This window comes from Mesoplodon bidens (genome assembly GCF_964165515.1).
Source record: "Mesoplodon bidens genome assembly, chromosome: 15".
NCBI classification, from domain to species: Eukaryota; Metazoa; Chordata; class Mammalia; order Artiodactyla; family Ziphiidae; genus Mesoplodon; species Mesoplodon bidens.
Window position 1 is genome coordinate 66,626,271 of NC_138171.1, and position 21,033 is coordinate 66,647,303.

The window sequence follows — 21,033 nt, forward strand, 5'->3', positions numbered from 1 at the left end:
TTTATGTTTTATTTGTTCCTCCTCATTCTCCTTTCTCGTTTCTTTTGGATTAATTAAATTAATTAAATTAATTAATTTTTTTTGTTATTCAAATGCCCCCCTCTGTTAGCTTGTTCTACATTTATGTGCTACTATTTTTTTAAATTTTTAATTTATTTTTATTTTTGGATGCGTTGGGTCTTCCTTGCTGTGCGTGGGCTTTCTCTAGTTGTGGAGAGCAGAGGCTACTCTTCATTGCGGTGCGCGGGCTTCTCATTGCGGTGCCTTCTCTTGTTGCGGGGCACAGGCTCTAGGTGCGCAGGCTTCAGTAGTTGTGGCTTGCGGGCTCAGTAGTTGTGGCTTGCGGGCTCTAGAGCGCAGGCTCAGTAGTTGTGGTGCACGGGCTTAGTTGCTCTGCGGCATGTGGGATCTTTCCAGACCGGGGCTCCAACCCGTGTCCCCTGCATTGGCAGGCGGGTTCTTAACTACAGTGCCACCAGGGAAGCCCTGTACTACTACTTTTTAAGTGGTCCCTCTAGAGATTACAGCATGCATCCCTGACCTATTCGAGTGTAAGTTGGTTCTTTTGTCACTTACCGGAAAATGTAAAGACTAAAGGTTAAACTAACACAAGTTATGTACTCCCCCATTGCTTTTTATGCAGTTGTTGTTTATTTTTTTTTTGTATGTGTATGTATGTATGTATTTATTTATCTATTAATTTGGCTGCATCGGATCTTGGTTGCAGCACGCAGGATCTTTGTTGAGGCGTGCAGGATCTTTCATTGCGGCGTGTGGGCTCAGTATTGTGGTGTGGGCTTAGTTGCCCACGGCATGTGGGTTCTTAGTCCTACAGCTGCACCATCCAAGGTAATTTGTCATGTTTTGGTGCCACCATTAAGATTTTCTTCTGTGTCTTTGGTAAAACTACTGAAGTTTTACTATCATGTCTGTTTACCTGGCTTGGGGTTTGAAGTACTTTTTGAATCTCTGGCTTGATGATTTTTGTGAATTTTGGGAAGTTTTCAGTTATTAGCTCTTCAAATATTGCTTCTGCTGTATTCTCTCTTTCTCCTCTCCTTCTGGGATTCCAGTTACTCATGTGTCAGACCTTTCTTCTTTTTAAGTCTTCTCAGTAGTTTCTGTCCTTACCATGCTTCAGTATGTATATTTTCCAGACCTATGTACCATTCACTAATTTCTCTTCAGTTGTGTGTAGTCTACTGTTACGTCTGTCTGTGGAGTTCTTAACTTCATTTGTTATATTTTTCAGTTTTAGTGTTCATTTGATTTTTTTTTTAATATTCAGTCCCCTGCTCAAACTCTCCAGCTTGTCTTTTAACTTACTGAATACATTAATCACATATATTTTAATGTCCTATAATTTTAAAATTGGGGTGTTTTGTGGTTCTGTTTCTGTTGTCTTGTTTTTCTCTTGTTCTTGAGTCAGTTGGTCCCGTCTCCTAGTATGCTGGGCAGTTTTTATTGAACACCAGACATTGTATATGAAAAATTCAGGGATCGTTTGAAGTTCCTGATCGTAATTTTCTCCAATGAGGTCTTACTTTTGCTTCTGACTGGCCTTTAGTGTGGGGACCTGTCACTTTACTCCAGCCAGGAACCAATCTGATTTGAACACAAGACTTTAGTCTTTGAGCAGGCTGGTCTATTTCAGGTTCATCCCTTCTTCTAGGATATAGCCCATTGGGGTCCCGACTGAAGGCCTGGGGTCTTCACCAGGGCCCACATCTTTGGTGCACTTGGAATACCCACTTAAGAATTCTGGAAGTTTTCACATTCTCAGCTTGGAAGTCATTGCTTGAGAACCTCAAGGAGAAAAGTGGGACCGTATGTTTGACTTGCCTGTCTGTTTTCCTTTTTTCTCTCATGCTTTGGCCCCTTAAGAGATCTCATTTCCTTGGTAGCTATCTTGTGCCTTAAAACAGATGAAAACATTTTTTAATATAAAAAAGTATCAAATTTATTTCAATATCTAGTTTCATTTTTTGTTGTTGTTGTTGTTTTTTGTTTGTTCTTTTTGCGGTACGTGGGCCTCTCACTGTTGTGGCCTCTCCCGTTGCGGAGCACAGGCTCCGGACGCGCAGGCTCAGCGGCCATGGCTCACGGGCCCAGCCGCTCCGCGGCATGTGGGATCTTCCCGGACCGGGGCATGAACCCGTGTCCCCTGCATCGGCAGGCAGACTCCCAACCACTGCGCCACCAGAGAAGCCCTCTAGTTTCATTTTTAAGTTAAAGCTTTTAGACAATTTTTTTTGTCATTTAAGATTCATTATCGGAGGTGAGGAAAATGTTAATGAGCTATTAATTACTGACAACAAATAAAATGATTAACCATGCATTTATAAAAGACATGTTAAAGAGTAAAAAGTTCCAGTTACACTACTTAACTGAAGGAGATATCCTTCAGCCCTTTATTTCTAATTATAACACGTTCTCATTTTGACATAATTTACATCTTTTTCACCCAATTAATACTATGATAAACAAAAATTTTCCAACTGTTAAGCCTTTCTTTACCATTTATGAAATGTGACTTAACTGTTACTCTTTAAAAGTTCCTTAAGGGGCTTCCCTGGTGGCGCAGTGGTTGAGAGTCCACCTGCCGATGCAGGGGACATGGGTTTGTGCCCCGGTCCAGGAAGATCCCACATGCCGCGGAGCGGCTGGGCCCGTGAGCCATGGCTGCTGAGCCTGCGCGTCCGGAGCCTGTGCTCCGCAACGGGAGAGGCCGCAACAGTGAGAGGCCCGCGTACCGCAAAAAAAAAAAAAAAAAAAAGAAAAAAAAAGTAAAGGACATCACTACCACATGAATTAAAAGAATGGAATAGAAAACAAAAGTGGTATTATATAATCAGCAAATTATTTGATAAGACATTTTAAGTACTTCACATTTCTACTTAGCACAAGTGAGAATTAACTGGTTCCACAGTACTACAAGGCTTGGCAGTTTTACTCCAAGCTTTAAATCATAGTGTTATTCAAGTCATCGCTAAGAAAATGGCAGTGTTCATATGTACAAAAATTGTTATATCTAGTAAGTGGTATTCTACATAGTCAAGATAATACGAGAATTCTTTATAAAATTAGATTTTAACAAATGCAGAATGTCTGGTAATTACCAGTATCTCAAAAGCTAAAATGAGAAAAATACAGAAAATAGAAGTAGTCATTGAATAACATTATTTTGCTTTGAGGAAGCCAGAAATGATTCTATTCCAAGAAATAAGTAATAATGAGAAAAGATGTGATTAATACACTGTATCTCTTTTAAGCCAAAGCACACTTTTCACCGCCAGACAATTCTGATTTTTATATTCTTAATCTCCTTTGTCCAGAACAAGACCCCATTTTAAGCCATTATTTGAATAGAGTCCATAATCTAAAGCCATTTTTCTCCACAGGATGTTTTCATTTTAGTACATATGCTGCAAAAAGGCAAATGACTAAGTCAGTTATAAAGAATTTGTAGCATAATAAATGCCAATTTACAGTAACTGTCAACAGACTTCTACACCGAAGCCTGAAAGTTGCTACAGTACAGGTGAGAACTAACATGATTCTTCCATATGCTCAGACTTAGTTTACTAAGTAATACTATCATAAGATCTGAAAAGCAACGTTAATGGGTCCTTGCAAAGCTGCATAATTTTCCAGACAATTTTCCTCTGGTTGCAGAGCCTGTTCATTCTTTCAATCATCTTTTAGTCCTTTAGCTTTTGCAGTATCTTCTTGACGTTTTTGTTTCTTCTTTTGCTCCTTTTCCCTGGCCTCAATCATCTTGGCCAATTTCTAAGACAGTACAGCACTTGCTAGAAACCATGGAGCTAGGGCCAAAATAACTGTTGTAAGGAAGCCATATGGGTCCTTTGCAGCCCATTCCACAACATACTCAGCCCAAGCCTTTATATCAAACATCTTTGTAGAGGCCTTATGCTTGAGTAGTGATCTCTAATTTTGTCCTGGGATTATTAGCCAATCACAATTTCAGATGACCCTTGGCTGGTTGTCTTCTTTAGCTCTACCATACACTTCTGAGAGAATGCTTAAATTCTATATACTTGGGCGGTTGGCGCGGTGGCTGCCTCCACTGGGCACGGGGGCAAAACCGCGGCAGTGGCTGCCACCAGCCTCCCCTACATCGCGCCTGGGACGGTGGGCTCAGACCCCCACTCCCAACTCTCTGTTTTTCTAATTGTCCTTGCAGGTGGTGAAGGTGTGCAGCAAGCAAGTCCACCTTGCACACCAAAATCCAAGGCTCACTTTATTTTATACATCAGCTGTTTACTTAGAGCTTGATTTAGATGAACGCTTATATTAGGTAGTTCTGTTGTGTGGCTTTAAAAGTCAGAAAAATCTGTGAAGAGACGAGTCCTGATAGGCATCCCTGTTTCTCTGGACCTACCTTAAGCTGCCTCTGGCAGAGAGGCTGTCCTGCCTTGCGGAAATCAGTGGAAATCAGAGTAAATGCTCCATGGGTTATACAACTCAAACGTTCTTCAAGGTCCAGACACCCACCCCATTCACCCTCTCACTACTGTCTAAAGGTAAATAATCTGAATAATTGTGTGTCCTTCCAAAGCATCTTTGTAAACATATAGAAATTAATATGAACATATTCTTATATTTTTAATGCTTAATACATTTTAAAGTAGGAATTTTCTTTTGAGAAATGGACGTGACCTAAAAAATTAGGTCCATCACACAGAATGTGGTATACATTGAGTATAAACTCTAGACCTATTGCATATGTATTCGTTTTTCAGGTGTAAAATGAATTTACTAATCACTGTAAACAAATTTAGAGTTTTCTTTTGTTTGGATTTGTATTGCTTTTATCCATCTGAGTGTTGTTGCCCTGTTCCCCATGTGACAAAGGTGGCTGGGTGGATTAGTGGCCAGGTTCACTGTTGGGGAAGAGTGTGAACGTAACGAACTGGCCTGAGTGAGAAACAGACTCAGGGCTCTGGTGGATAGAGCGTTACCCAGCACAAATGCCAGACGGGTTCAGCCCCGCATACCGTGTGTGCACAGGACACATGCACCTGCCATAGCATGAGGTGCTGTGCTCAGCATTCGCTCTGCAGCAGGCCCACTTTTGAGCCCACGTCGCCAGCACTGTTGCTGGGGGTGGAAAACAGGCTCGCAGGTGTACCTGTGCTGGAGCCCTCCCGCCCTCACTGGGGGTTCCCGTCCTCTGCTGGTCTCGGGTTCCCAGCCATGTGGCTGTGCTCCACCCTCAAGGCAGCCTCCGAGGGCCACAGGCGTGGAAACTGCAGTGTTGAAGGGGCCCGATGAGGCCTGGCACTGTGCCCTGAGGTGGCAGCCTGAGCCCGGGTTAGGCCAGTGACAGAGAATGCTTTTGCCCATCCTAGCATTGAAGGAATGTCAGACTTGCCCCTTGGTTCTTTGAAATTCCGTTCGCTTTGGAATGTAAAGTTTTGTGGTGCCACCTGCAGTTGTGCTGGAGATAATATAAAGATAAACATTCCATGGTGAACAAAGACTGGCAAATAAGAGCAGCCCAGGACTTTTGTTTTCACAGGGTCCACTCTATATACATACGGAAACAGTGGATGTATCTTACCTAGTTGGGCTTTCTCATAAGGTGGTCAGGGTAAGTTCATTTGGATACAGTGAACATCCTTTAAAAAGAAAATCCTTTTGAAACATTGTGAAAGAAAGCTTCATAAGCAGAAAAATCAAATAACTCTTATAAAAGCAAAGTACCCGAAGAATCTGTGTTTCTCCCTCAGGTTTTCACTTTCTGGACAGACTTCTGTGTGCTGCGTCAAGGAAAGCAGACACGGGTGTCCTGTTAGCTTAGAGAAGGGTTGAGGATTACGTGGTGATGTTACAAGGTGAAAAGGGTGACTCGAGGCTTGGAGTTTCTGATTTCTGAATTACTTCGAGGGAACAAATCATACTGTTATATGAACAGAGTTTTGACTTTGGCTACTAGATTCATAAGTGGATGTTTTTAAATTTTTAATAAGCCACGTTTTGAAAGTCACCGATTTGGTCTTGTAGCTTCAGCCCCAAGAACTTGTCTCCTTAGCAGAATTCTGTGGGATCTCGGGTTTGCAGCCCGCAGCCTCCCGCCTCGCTTCAGGTTATTGACTGACAACTGATTCAGACCTGTGTTAAAGAGGTGATGGGTCTGCCATGGGATCTGCTGCTTTGAAATCAGCAAGGACCCATGTCTAGAGTCTCTGGCTCAGTTTGAAAGACCTCAGGGGGCAGGCATAGATAGCATCTCTGTAAATTACTCTGAATTGCCTTCAATTTGTTGGGAGTTGCCACTTCTGAATGTTTATTGTGACTGTGAGTGTGTGAAGCGTGATTGGCACTTCTTTGGACCTGGTAAGTTCCTTGGAGCTTGTTTTTGAGTGGTCAAAGCTGGAGGGAGGGGCTGAAGTCTCCAGGTGAGGGTAGTGCTGGATGCAGGCTGACCCCCATCATTGAAACGAGAATGATTTATTAAAAATCATGGTGGCAGATTCTGTGAAACATTTTTTTTTTTTTTTTTTGCCGTACGCGGGCCTCTCGCTGTTGTGGCCTCTCCCGTTGCGGAGCACAGGCTCCGGACGCGCAGGCTCAGTGGCCATGGCTCATGGGCCTAGCCACTCTGCGGCATGTGGGATCTTTCCAGACCGGGACACGAACCCGTGTCCCCTGCATCGGCAGGCGGGCTCTCAACCACTGTGCCACCAGGGAAGCCCCTGTGAAACATTTTTTGTTCCACTTTTTAAACACTACCACATAAACTTTCTCTTCATCAAATCCATGTAACTTAAAAATCTGATGTGAAACATTTGTGTAAGTCCAGGTCCTGAAGAGATTTCTGCTGACATTTGAGAAACCGGTTGTGAGCAGAGAAAAGCTGACTTAAATTTGCAGTGTTTACACTAAGCAGAGAGGAACGGGGTTTCTGGTTTGGTTGTCACCATGTTTGAGCTCTCGTTGGCAAGTTCCAGATGTGACTTCTGTATAGCGCTTTATAATTTTCAAAGTGGTCTTCATATATCTTGTTCCATAGATACCAACAACTGCTCTGCAGCAATAAACTTCCAGGGACATGTTATTATCAAAGTTATATAAGAAATATATTTGGTGCAGGAAAATTGAAAAATACAGATAAATGAAAAACGATCTGATACCCCACTGCTCACAGGTAGCACTGTTCTATGTGGATCCCTCCGGAGTCTTCTCGACACATGTGTAATCTTCCCTGGGAAGATGGGCTCCATAATCCACCTCACCCACAATGTGAATTTTCAACAGTTATTATAAAGAGTTACTGGTTTGCGTGGCATAGCTACATAAAAGATTTGTGGCAAAGAGGAAATTATAACAGGTGGACCCCCCCACCCCAGCTTTCTTCTCTGTGAATCTTTCAAGTCAGGAGTGCTTGGCCTCCCTTGAGTATGATGTTCTTCTGACTTCAGAGCCTTGAATATGCTTTGTTAAGCATTGTACAGGAAGTTAGGTGGAATTGTGGGATTTGACTGTGACCTGCAGCCTTTACCACACAGCCTTGTCCTGTTCCTTGTGTGGGGCACCGTGCAGGACAGCGTGGGGACCCGTCTGAGTTGAGGGCCTTCTGCATAGTCTGGCCCTCGGCATCGCCTTGTTTGTACTGTTCTGTAGGATGCTTGGACTCCTTTCAAAGAGGCGACCCTTGTTGGGAGGAGGAACCTGCGCAAGGTTAGTAGCTGGTAAGTGGTGGTGAGGACAGATTGGGCCCTGGCGCTCCAGTGGTTAAGACATTGGCTGTCACTGCCAAAGGCCCGGGTTCGATCCCTGGTCCGGGAACTAAGATCCCGTGAGCCACGTGGCGTGGGAAAAAAAAGTTGGACTTACAAGTGAAATGATGAAGTGTCCTTGCCATCTGTGCCTTTGTCTTCGTCGTTTTTCTGTGGTTTCGAGGGCGCTGTAATATGAGAAGATGAGCTTTGGGGTCAAGTGGCCTTGTTCGGGAGCCGCCCTGTCTGCCTTCCTTCTGACGGGTGGGGTCGGACGCCGGGCAAGCCCCGCATGTCTATTGGGGTCTGAGTGGGAGCTCCTCCCTCAGTGCTGGGCTCCCTGAGGGTGGAGAGGAGAGAGCTCTGGTCTGGGTGCCCTCCCCCCACGTGATTCTATAGACTGCACTCCCTGCCGCTGGAGCTGGTGCAGTGAAGGGTGGGCGCTGGCCTTGGCCCGCTGTGGAGCCGTGCAGCCCCAGAGGAGAGCGTTTGCCGGGCGGTGGAGGGCGCACTGCAGCACCCCAATCCTCAGGCAGCACTCCGGCATGAGAGGGCCGACGTGGGTGGACTGCAGGATCCATGTGCCAGCCGGAGCAAACGAGAGGGGGCGTGTGCTCCTGTGTGAGATTCTAGAGAACACAGTGATGGGTGGGGGTGGGGCTGGACAGGGGATCGGAAGGGGCACAAGGAAACTGGGGGGGTGGACGCACTCATCCTCTCTGTCACGGTGGCGGCCGCACAGGGTGGACGCGTGTCGGAAGCCCTCACACTGCGCTCTGTAATTGTGTGCAAGACATCATGTGCCTTCTTTCAGGGACCCAGGGTTTTAGGAGCACAGGGGACGCAGCGTCCGTGTTCCTGCAGGCCGGCCGAGCAGACCAGATGGCAGCTCCCCTCATCCTCTGAAATGGGGATGATAAACCCCCCTGCTCACAGGGGTGTACCTTTAACCTTTCTTATGTTTGAATATACAAATGAATTATGTATTCTGAAAGTTAAATCCTCGCGTTTGCTTAGAGAGAGAAAAGCCCTCTGTCAGAAGCAGTGTGGGGAAGGTCAGCTGTGTTCTCTTACACTCATTCAGCATCGTTGTGGTTCCTGCCCATGAATTCCGTAACTATACTATTTTCTGTGGGTTTAAAAACAGAGAACAGGAACCAGAGCCCACCTCTCCTGATGCTTTTCCAGGGCAGCAGGACTCTGCCCTCCTGCTCATAGGACGAGGCCGCCCGCTCCCGCTTAGCAATGTGCGTGGGCCTGTGGGGCTCATTCTGGGTCTGCTCTCCTCGGTTTACAGGTGTGGAAGCCAGGTGTGGTCACAGAGCCAGCCAAAGGCGGAGTGGGGCCGGTTCCTGCTGACGACGGGCAGGTGGGTCCGGCAGGCGGGGCGAGCTCACCAGGGCCTAGCCCGAGCCGCAGCTCTCCTCACGCCATGTCTGTGAGTGAGGGGGTGAGCGTGGGCCAGACCTTGAGACAAGAGGTTTCTGGATTTTCTTGCACCTTGAAGAGTTGATGGAGACCCCAGAGAAGGAAGCAGCACTGCTCCCTCTGCTCCCCTAAACAGAGGAAGGCGGGATTCCTATTTCCAGAGTCAGGGTCTTCTGACCAGCCCTTCAGTTGGAAACAACTGCGGAGTCTGGATGAATTACGTAGCACTATTGGAGACACTGCAGTGTAGGAATTAAGATACGTGGCAGCTGTGGCCTTTGGGCTGGGGAGAGGCAGGTGGAGGGCCTAGACCTGCCCGGGAGGAAGGGCCAAGGTACGAGTGGGCTTCGGTCTCTGCTCACTGAGGACCTGTGCTGCGGTTCCCATGGTAACCGATGCATGCACGGTGGATGGTCTCTTCAGGGAAGAGAGTGGCATGGGCAGGGCTGGGACCCTGGGCAGCGCGGCAGTCCCCTCCCTCCATCACACGTCTGCCCTTCTAGGCCTCCTGGCCTCAGACCCTGAAGTGGCCAGGCCCGGAGGGTTTCCATGGCCCGGAGGGTTTTGAGCTCCCAGGTGCTGCGGGGCTGCACGTGCAGAGATGGAGCGGGGTGAGCATGGCGAGGGGTGCAGGGCCGAGGAAGCAGTGCACGTTTGCCTTAAAGACCAGGTGGCCGCGCCACCACCTGCCTCCCCGTGGGCAGGAGCAAAGCGCGTTTTCCTTAATGCCGAGGACCACGAGTGTGTGCATGGATATAGATATGCTGTTTCAGCAGGTGGTATGCTGGTCACATTTGGGATGGTTTGTTTCATCCAGAAGGTGTGACCTTTAATCAGTTAAAGGTCTTGATGGAGGAAGTGCTCTCAGGAGTGGACTTGCTGTCCCTTTGGGGTAGTGATTCTGGCCACGTGGCAAACCTCCCACCCAACAGCTCCCACTGCAGGCCTCTGTGAACAGTGTGCAGTGGTGCGTTCCCAACACCTCCGTGTGAGCAGAGACCCCCCCACAGTGCCCAGGCCAGCCCCCCCGCATGCGGGCCTGGGACATGGTGAGGCTTGAGCTCAGTGAGGAGTAGGTGTTGGGTGAAGATGGGTGTGACTTCTGGGGGTTGGGCCCTGCCAGTTCCAGCACGTGTGGCACTGAGCAGAAGGATTGTGGGTTGAGACACGAGGCTGCCACGGTCGGAAACGACTCCAGCATCCAGAGTCAGGAAGTGGGTGGCAGGGTGCCGGGTATGGGGGCCAGGAGGGCTCCCAGGGCTGTGCTGAGGCCCACTATTGAGTGGGCCTCATGTCTGACCAGTCGGGGAAGCCACGTAGGCTCCGTCTTTCCTCTGGTCTCTGTTTATTTTCTTTGTCTGAAATGACCTTAATCATTGTTCACATCCCTGCCCTGTGCCACACTGTTTCGTTGGCTGTGTTCCCAGTGGCACCTGGCACGGAGGCAAGCGCCTTTCCTGCTTAACCTCAGGTTGTAGCTGAGCCATGTCCCCACGTCGGCAAGTGAATGCATCGCGTGCCAGGCGCCATTCCTAAGCTGCCACCTGCTGGAGGAGAGATGGGCATCGCACACCACAGTTAGCAACTCCGTGTGGGCCAAGGCCCAGTGACTAGCAAGGACCAGTGGCCCACAGGCAGATTTTGGATTTTAGGGGCCAGTAGAATCACAAGTAAAATTCTAGGAGGTACTTGAGGCGACTACACTTGTATGTGGCCAAATTACAACATTAAAAAAAGCAAACTGCACCTTATTTGGCCCCTCAGAGACCTCCCACCTTGCTTAGGAGAGAGTCAGGGAGTGGAGTATCTGGTCTCCGGCGTTTCCTCCAGCCAGACGTGAAGGCGAGCGGCACAGGGACTGTCTCGCCGTGGCAACCAGAAGCGTTGCTTCTCAAATTGAGCGTGTGAAGCTGCTGCAGGACAGGAACCTGAGTGTGTTTCTGGAATGCTCAGCGGACTTGGTAAGCCACTTAAGGCATTACTTTTATGCCAGAACAAGCAGGAGCATAACGTGAAGCATAATGCAGTATGTGCCTGAATTTCTGAGTAAAAAATCATAAGACTTCTGCTGACCAAGGTGACGAAGTGATTCCATGAGGCCTCACCCGCTGGGCTCTGCGGGGCTGTGTGGGGTGAGCACTCAGGCCGGGCTGCAGGTGGTGGGGCCAGCAGAGAGGTCTGACCGACTTTCCTCCTGGGAGTGGTGCAAGTTAGGAATCCTCTTTCATCCAGAGGATTTCCAGGGGGTAGGAGGTCTCCCATAAATGGAGGAATCACACTTCTAGTATTGGGCAACCACACAGTTCAGGGCAAACTGCTGAGAATAGCTAGAAACGCTGGGAACTGGTTTTCTTTTTAATCAGATTGACGCCTTTGGAGAGCTAACCAAGCAGGAAGGAATGGCAGCCCCATCAGAGAAGGGAGCCCAGGGAGACAGTCTGGAAAGTGTGGCTGGTCCTTGGGCTCCAGGGGGCTGGGGCCTGCCTGGGAGGAAGGTGCCCTACACGTGGGTCGGAATTCCGCCCCCACCCTCTGAGAGCCTGCAGCCCAGCCCGGACTCTCTCAGTTTCTGACTGTGGATTAAGGTGGCTGGATTCCTAGTGCCCCAGCCACAGGCTAGGGTAAAATGCATACGCTCTGGGGAAGAAAGCATCATCCCAGGCGGCCAGTTTAGAAAGATTTTCACACAGTGTCTGGCTTCCCATCCAGAATAACCAGGTACTGAATGAAAAATAATCAGGCACTCAAGAATACAAGACAATGTGATAAAAAATGCAGAGGAGGAAGCCTTGGGGATCCAGGTAAGGAGGTTTACGGATACCTCCTTGGTGGAAATCTGTCAGGGCTGGGGCTGGGACTGGGGGAGTGTTCTCAGACTCTGGGCTCTGGGAAGAGCAGAGCTGGAAGGAATGGATTATAATCCACTGGATAAAATAAAAATCCACTCGGGTACATAGGACGCCAACTGATAAATACAGATCAAGTGATGGGTGTGAACAGGATTTGTATATAATCTCAAAGCATCTCTGCCACAAATTACCTCTTAATTACAAAGGAAAAGTAATAAATTTAGAGTGGAAACACTTGGCAGGCACTGGGTTTGCCACCAATATTGGGACCAACCAGCATGGTGTTTCTCTTTTTTTCTTTTCTTATAAATTTATTTTATTTTATTTATTTTTATTTTTGGCTGCGTTGGGTCTTCATTGCTGTGTACGGGCGTTCTCTAGTTGCAGCGAGCGGGGGCTACTCTTTGTTGCAGTGCGCAGGCTTCTCTCATTGCGGTGGCTTCTCGTTGTGGAGCACGAGCTCTAGGCACACAGGCTTCAGTAGTTGCGGCGCAAGGGCTTAGTTGCTCCTCGGCATGTGGGATCTTCCTGGATCAGGGATCGAACCCGTGTCCCCTGCATTGGCAGGCAGATTCTTAACCACTGCACCACCAGGGAAGTCCCATGGTTTTCCTTGAGGTGATACAGCATCGCTTCTGTGACGTTCTGCCAGAAATGTTAGACACAGATCTCACGTGAGACATTCTGTGGAACGACTGGCCCAGGCTCTTGAGAATGTCACTTCGGGAAGGAGGTAGACTAGGAGCCAGGTTGAAGGTGGCTGAAGACACGACAGTCAGTGTGTGGCTGTGGCCTGCATCTTGGAACATAGGAATAGCTCTATAGGCCACTCCTGGGACAGTGGACGGGGTCCGAGCTCAACCTCCATGTCAGGGTTGCGCTGCCTGCTGTTTTTGGTCTGTGGCGTGTCTGTTCGCTGTGCATCCCAGGTGTGGGTTGATGTGGCACTCTGGCCTCAGGCGCTGGGCCTGGAGGAGAGCCTGCCTGGGGCGGGTGTGGCAGGGGGGCAGCAACAGGGTGGGTGGGTGGGGCCAGCACCACCTCACCTTCCCAGGAGCTGCGGGAGGTGGAGAGGTCAATGATGACGAGTGACACTTCAAAGTGCCTGGGTGTTCAGACGTCTCTTAAGACCCTGCTTTCAGTTCCTTTGGCTATATGCAAAGAAGGGAAATTGCTGAATCATATGGTGACTCTTTTAATGTTTAGGAACTGCCACACTGTGTTCCACAGAGACTGTACCATTTTACATTCCCACCAAAAGCTTACAAAGTTCCCTAGAAACAGAAAATGATTACCAACCAGAATTCCAACCCAGTAAAAATACCCTTTAGGAATAAAGGGGGAATTAAGACAGTTTCAGAACAAAAAACACCAAGTTGTCAGCCGCAGCCCCTTTACTAAAGGACAGACATACTTAAGGGTGTTCTTCAGGCAGAAAGAAAATGCTCTTAGGTGGAAACACCCAATACAGGAAGGAAAGGGCAAGTATGTGGGTGACTCTGGGTGACTGCTGGCGGGATAAAGTAATACTGATGATGTCTTGTGGGATTTAAGACATTACACTGAACTAAAATCCAGGATAACAACAGCACATGAGTGTGTGTGGGAGGTGAGTGGAGTTAATTATTTTGGGGGGGCATGCGGGATCTTAGTCCCCTGACCAGGGATCAAACCCGTGCCCCCTGCAGTGGAAGCTCAGAGTCTTAGCCACTGGACTGTCCCTAGTGGAGTTAATTCTGACCATGTGTTGCCTGGGAACAGGTAAAATGCAATTAATTGGACCTTGATGCATCAAGGGTACCTATTATAATCTCTAAAGGAACCACTGAAAGAATAGTAAAAGGCTTACTTTGTTAGAGGGAGGAGATGGAAAATAAAAAATATTCCAAAAGAAGGCAAGAAAGAACAAAAGAAGATAGAACAGCTGTGACAAACAGAAAGCAAACAATGAGATGGTGGATCCACTCTCTGTAACCACACTGAATGCAACAGGACCAAAGGAAGCAATTAAAAGGAAAAATGGTCAAACTGGAACTTGAAAAGGCTAGCAGCTTACAAAGGACACACAAAAGTAAAAGGATCTAGGAGGGTTGAGTGTGAAAGGATGGAAAGCAAAATCCTGCCAGCAGCAACCCCAGAGAGCAGGTGACGGGGATGCCGGACGGTCCCCGGCGGGCTTTTATTCTGAGGACTGGAAACTACAGAGAGCTTGGAGGTTTCCCTGGATGCCGCATCTGGGTTCTGGTTCCTGGCCGTCTTGTGGGGAGCAGCCCAGCGTCCCCCGAGTGACATTTCCCAGAACATCCTCTGTCGCGCGGCAGCCTGCAGCGCCTCTGTCCTGAGAGCCAGCCTTCCTGTCCACGGTCAGCACCTCGCTGGTCTCACTCCGTTCTGTTCTCTCTCAACAGCCCTTTGCTTCCCTTTGTTCTGCACTGGGAGCTGTGTACATAGTGGGGTTTGCTCTGTACTGGAGGCCGTGGAAAGGATCCATGTTTTTCCTGCTTATCGCCTCAAAGCTGGTTTTTCTATACGCGTGAAAGACGTGCCTGGGACCTGTCAGAGGAGGGAGCAGACGGCCCTGGTGCGTTGGCGTCGCAGGCTTGGTCCTGCCCTCGTGGGTGTGCGGGGTGCTGGCCACGATGTGACGGGGACACTGAAGAGCAGCTTAGCGCTCCCTGTGATCTGAGTTCCAGTACAGTGGCTGTTAATGGTGACAGTATTGGCAGTTTTGTTTTTAAAGAACCAGAGGAATAGCAGTGTCCCTGAGAAAGAGCATGATGTTGCAGACGTCTGCTCCGTGTCAGCGTAAACGTAGGACCAGGTGCGGGTCCCCGTCTGTGAACGTGTCCCCATCCCTTCCCATAAGCCTCTATGGTGCTGCCGCTGCCCTCATTTGGCCAGAACATGTTAGTGGGCTCCAGGGATGCCCTCAGGCTGCCTTGGGTGGGTCAGAAGGACCCTGGTGCGTGGTGACTGACCCTCTGCAGTGTCCCTCTGCGGTGTGGGGATGATGAGCACCTGATCCTGAGCTGGCGGGCGAGTTGTGTGCCACATCACCATCCACTGCTGTGGCCTCAGTGGCAGAACAGGTGGGGTGCCGTGGCTGCACTGTTTGTGCTTGTGGCCCCTGGGGAGGTGGGCCGCGCCTCTCCAGCTGCGCTGCCCGGCCTGGCCCACGTGTGCTGCATGACAGGTGTCCAGGACGGAAAGGTGCCTGGTCCTGCCGTCTCGTTAAAGTGCCTTTTCCTGAGTGTGTGCACAGCACAAACCAGGGCTTCCAGAGGTTCTGTTCTTCCGGTGGTGGGCGTCCACGTGAGGCTCCGTCAACTTAGAAGTGTTGTGGTCCCTTCCCCTCCCTCATCGAGGACACAAGTCCAGGGGACGAGGTGACTCCTACCATGTCCCTGGAGTCAGCGCAGCTGCCGTTCACGAGCGCCCTGACCAGAGCGAGGCTGGAGCCAGGGGCGTTTGCACGGGCTCGATGGGCCCCCAGCACGTCGTAGCCCTCGCAACCCGCGGGGACTGACCAGCGTTGCTTCCAGGGAGGCTCTGGGAAGAGGAGGCAGTGTGGAGAGCAGCAGCGAAGGGCCGGTAGGGCCATCGTGGGATGAGCAGAGCAGGATAGACTCCAGAAATCGATGCATGTGTTTGGGGAGTTAGGTGTGAAAGTATTCAGAACAAGGTGGATTGTGCAGTACTTAATGCTAACGGCTGGCTCTCCATTTTGATGCAAGGGAGTAGGTAGATTTTACACACACATATTTCAGGTAGAGATCTAAATTAAAAAAAAACAACTATTGAAACATTTGAGGAAAAACAGAAGAATATATTTGTAATCTTTGAATGAGGAAAGCTGGCCTATGTAAGATACAGAAAAGTCTATAAAGTGAAAGATTGGTAAATCTGATTTCACAGAAATAAAAAACTTTTGTAATATCAAGATCAACATAAACAATGTTAAAAAGTGACATTTAGGGCTTCCCTGGTGGCGCAGTGGTTGAGAGTCCGCCTGCCGATGCAGGGGACACGGGTTCGTGCCCCAGTCTGGGAAGAGCCCACATGCCGCGGAGCGGCTGGGCCCGTGAGCCATGGCCGCTGAGCCTGCGCGTCCGGAGCCTGTGCTCCGCAACGGGAGAGGCCACAACAGTGAGAGGCCCGCATACCGCAAAAAAAAAAAAAAAAAAAGTGACATTTAGGGAGAAAATATTTTTCCCGTATATAACCAGAGGTTAATAGTAAGAATATTTAAAGGCATCTGTAAATCACTAAGAAACTCACAAACAGTCTAATAGAAAATGGACAGAGCTATGAACAGGTAATTTAAAGAGGAGGGAATTTAAGTGACACCCAAACCTCCAGCCTGACCACCAACCAGGGAAATGCAGACTAAACCCAGGTGTCAGTTTCTGGCTATTCACGTGACAAGTGGTGTTGGGTCCCACCCAGGGAGTGCTGGACTGCTCCTGGGAGGAAGTGCCCCGGGGTAGGGGGGGCAGCGAGACAGCCACTGTTAAACCCACAGGTCCCTTCACCCGCCATCCCCCTCATCCGTCCTGTGGCAGTTCTCAGTGCACGGGAGTCCTGGCCCACTCCGTGACCCTCTTGAGGGGGCCGTGGCACCGGTGCTGCGGCTGTGCCCGCAGGGTCGGGTGGCTTTACGGCTGATGAGCGAGTCTGCGGGCAGCGCTCTGTAGGAGCAGGGAGAGCAGAGCAGCCGTGCCCCGTTTCCAGTTATGTGCATGGAAATGCCAACCCAGATGATGCTCCGTGTGCTCACTTACACGTCTGCCTCATGTGGAGGGGAGATGTGGGAGATGCCCATCTCCCTGAGAAGGACAGCGGGGTGGGAGGCAGGGTGGAGACGCCAGCCCTTTCTGCTCCGTCTTCTGAATCGTTGGCGTCTGTAGTTGACATATTGGGATATCAGATGATTCTGAAAATGTGGATTAATGCACGAGGACATTGTCCGGCAGCTGCTAACGTGCTTCTTTGTTGGCAGGTATGGATCCTGGCGGGAGCCTGTCAACCCCTACTACGTCAACTCTGGCTATGCCCTCGCCCCAGCCACCAGCGCCAACGACAGTGAGCAGCAGAGCCTGTCCAGCGATGCTGACAGCCTGTCCCTCACCGACAGCAGCGTGTAAGTGCCCCTGCCTGGGAGAGCAGCCCCTAAGGGGCAGCCAGGCCCATCTCCCCAGAAGCTGTTTTGGGGCCCTCACCAGTGGGGTGTCAGTGCATCTGCATTGCAGGGAGTGTCACTAGCAATCCTCAAGCAAACTGGAGCCAAGGTTTGTTGTAGTTGCTTCCCAGCAGGCCGAGGCTGCTGGAACCTTTGGAAGAGGGAAAGCCTCAGAGCTGCCTGGGCTGGCGCCCCAGGTTCTGGGTCTCTCTGGTATTCATGTTGGAGGCGCGGCCAAGGCGGGCCATCCCCAAGGGCGTCTCCAGTCCATCCTGCTCTGCGCTCATGCTCCTTTAATCTGGAAGCCGTCTCACCCGCTCAGCAGTGCTTGTCGTCCCCTCAGCGTGGTTCTGTACTGGCCCCCTGTGCCCGACAGCTCAGGGATGGCCACCAGGGGCCACAGGAGCCACATTGAGCCTCTGTGTCACTTGATGGTGACAGCTTCCTTCATCGTCCTCTCCAGGGAAAACCCTCCCTTGGGGGAAAGTGCTTGTTTCTGATACCTTTCTCTTTGGTTCAGCAGGTGACTTTGGGGACCCAGGCGTGCGTCAGAAGTTTGATTGTGTCAGACATGCCCATGTCACATCAGGGTGTTGCTTGTCTGCCTGCTTGGGTCACGTGGGGCCCTGACTCCACCATCCATGAGTGTCAGGCTCGCCCGGCTTTCAGTCATATGCCGTTTGCCATCTGACCGCCACCGAGGGGAAGGTTCTGGCCAGGCCCAGGCCCAGGGTGGGAGGCAGCCTTTGGCTGTGAAGCCAGCAGGTGTGGGCCCGTGGCCGCATCCGCAGGTGTCCTGTCCCCACGAGAGCACGTGGGGTTGTGGCCCTGGCTGCTCTCAGCGGGTCATGGGGACTCTGCCCCCGCCCTAGCTAGGGTCTAGAGGTCAGATAGGTTTAAATAAAGAGGAAAAGGCTGCCGAGCTCGTCTTTGTACGTGAGCAGGCCTTTCCACGTTGAGGTCTTGCTCTGTGGGCCGTTTTCTCGGTATGTGCTTTGTGCTGCCTGTGTCTTTGTGCTGCTTTCCACGCTGCATCCCGCTGGACGGGATGGGGGGTCAGGCCGCTGACGGGACGGGTCTCTGAGCAGGTTCCTGCAGCCCCGTGCTGTGTGCGTCTGGCACCCTTTCTTTTCCCCTTTGGTGACCACACGGTGGAGGCGTCATCCCGTCAGGTTGAGCCTCTGTGGGGCACTTCTCATTCATCATTACCTTCTCCTTTGTCTTGAATCTTTAATATAAAATGCTGACATGTTTTTAACAACTTATTTGAAATTACTGGGGTTTCAAACACTACCTTCAATGAATATAAAGTATCACATAAAAGGGTTCCAACGAACTGCAGCCCTTCAGAGCCCCGGGAGCAGCTGACAGCACGAGATCTGTTTTCCTCTTCCCCAGGACTCAGTTACTGCAATGACCATTAGTCTCTTAATTCTCTCCAAGAAAAGGACATGTGTTTGCTAAAGGGAAGATCTAAAAATTTTAAAATATGTTTTTCCCTGATGTTCTCTTCATCTTGGTTTACACTGAGACTCAGAAATGTAGGCATAGTCGAGAATTAGGAATGTAAAATTGTGGCAGATATTTGAATGTATATGAGGCAGAAAATAGGATCGTGTGTTTCATCTAAATTATTTCTGATGGCAACTCAGGGTCGCCTCCACCTGGTGAAGTGCTTCCTAGTCCATTGACTTTGGGCATAGATTCTGAGGATGGTGCCTGATCCTCAGAAGCATATGGATTTTAGGTGCCCTGTCAGAGTACATGAGAGACAGACAAGTTGGTGGCTTGGGACACCTGAACAAGCCCTGGGACGTGTGAGGGCGTTCAGATGTACTTGACGCTCTTCTTCACTGATGCCTGTCCCCTGGAGCAGCCTGGCCCCGCTGGACTGCTGAGCCATCTGCACTGTGGCACCGCCTGGGACCCTGACAGCCAGGGACACCCGGGCACAGCACAGCCTCTCTCTGCCCTGCTCTGAACCTAAGTGCACCCTTTCCACCCAGCCTGGGGTGCAGCCCTGCCTGCCCGCAAAGCCACAGAGCTGTGGTTGTGTGTCTGCCCGGGATGGGGCCAGGACACACCGAGTGCTGTGTGCTTGGCGCCTTCGCTAGGCGCTCCAGCAGTCGATGCAGTGAGATCAGAATTGTCATGGCTGCGTGTTCACATCCTGGTGTCCAGTGAAAACAGCACTGCTCTGGCAGTACTTACCCTGTGGGCAGTGCTTGAGCAGGATGCAGGGGGCTAGGGTCGCTGGCACAGATGTTCACTGCACCTGCCGGACAACTGGGAGGCCAGAGTCTTTCAGTAGCAGACGATTGGGAGGGCCATCTCTTCGAGCTGTTGGAGGTGGCAGCACGCCGCAGAGTCCTTCAGAGACAGAAGCGGGGACCAGAGAAGGCTCCTGTTGGCCACTGTGCTCCCCGGAGTAGCTTTCAAATGGCAGGAGAGAGCTGCCGAGTTCTTAAGGGGCAGCACGTGTGCAGTGAGCCGTGTGTTGGATCTGCTACTTCTCTTGAATAAGTGCTTCGTTATTTTAAAGACAGTATGTAATTTAAAAAAAATTTATGTATTTGGTTGCTCCAGGTGTTAGTTGCAGCAGGTGGACTCCTTGCAGCTCCAGGACTCCTTAGTTGCGGCACATGGTCTCCTTAGTTGTGGCATGTGAACTGTTAGTTGCGGCATGCATGTGCAAACTAGCTCCCTGACCAGGGATCAAACCCAGACCCCCTGCATTGGGAGTGTGGAGTCTTATCCACTGCACCACCAGGGAAGTCCCAACAGTATGTAATTTAATTTTTATTTTTATCTTAATCTTCAAAAGGGTTTATAACTAAAATTTACATCAAGGAAACTAATTTGAGCATTTGACAGAGAGATTACACTGCATTACCAATTTACCTTGGAAGAAAGCAGAATATAGGAACCTTGGAAATCTCTTTCAACGGTATCTAGATTGTCTTGGCCACCCATTTTGCAGCCCTCCAATGTTTCCAGTTCATTTAGAGCACCCCTTCCAGGTAGGCACACCATATCCTGCCTGGGCAGTAAAGCAGGGGTCAGCACACATTTTCCATAAAGGATCACGAATAGTCTCTGTCCCATGTTCCTCCTCTGCTTTAAAAATGTAAAAGTCATTCCTAGCCCATCACACCTCAGAAAAATAGGCTGTGCTGGCCCTGCTCTAGATAAAGCCTGCTCAGCTGAATTTGGTTGAGCCGTTCTATTTGTGCTCATGCTGGACTGTCTCTCTCTCCTGGACAGGGATGGAGTCCCGCCTTACAGGATCCGGAAGCAGCACCGCCGGGAGATGCAGGAGAGCGTCCAGGTCAACGGGCGCGTGCCTCTACCTCACATTCCTGTAAGTTCGTCTGCACAGCCCTCGCCCTCCCCGTCTCCAAGTTTGGGGCTCACCTGCCCTCCTGGATCCGTGCCCACCCGTTCTCTCCCCTCTGACCAGGCTGCTGTGGCACTGGCCTGGCTTCCTAGGAGCTCAGCTCAGGTCCAGGCACGGCACACGGTCACAGGCATTCTCGCCCTGTGGCTGGAGGGGGCAGCGCCCGCACAGTCGGTACAGATGAGCAGGGACTGCCCTCCTCACAGCCTTTCCCATCGTGTTAAGTGAGGTGCTTCTCCTGGAGGTGGGAGAACCGCTCGGAGCCTGTCACTGGCTCGATGCCCAGGCCTGGCCAGACTGGCGGCCGGCAGCTCTGTGGGACAGCGTGGCAGTGCCCCCGTCCTGAGCACCCATGAGCACTGCTTTGTTCGGGATGAAACAGGGCATCGGCCGCCTGTGGCTGAACTGTGGGGCATCCTGACTTGAAAGCTGCCTCAA

At 50.3% G+C, this 21,033-nt stretch overlaps 1 protein-coding gene and 1 pseudogene across 4 annotated transcripts in view; one reads left to right on the forward strand and one right to left on the reverse strand.

Moving 5' to 3' along the window:
* AXIN1 (axin 1) overlaps nt 1-21,033 on the forward strand; it is a 58,883-nt gene that overhangs the window by 20,891 nt on the left and 16,959 nt on the right. For all 3 annotated transcript variants that reach the window (XM_081256144.1, XM_081256146.1, XM_081256145.1), the window contains exons 3-4: nt 17,019-17,159; nt 20,463-20,559. In XM_081256144.1, the coding sequence (XP_081112270.1) occupies nt 17,019-17,159; nt 20,463-20,559 (238 nt within the window). The remainder of the gene's footprint in view (nt 1-17,018; nt 17,160-20,462; nt 20,560-21,033) is intronic.
* On the reverse strand, nt 3,502-4,112 carry LOC308628813 (small integral membrane protein 15-like; annotated as a pseudogene). The gene has a single exon. The product of its transcript is annotated as a small integral membrane protein 15-like (transcript).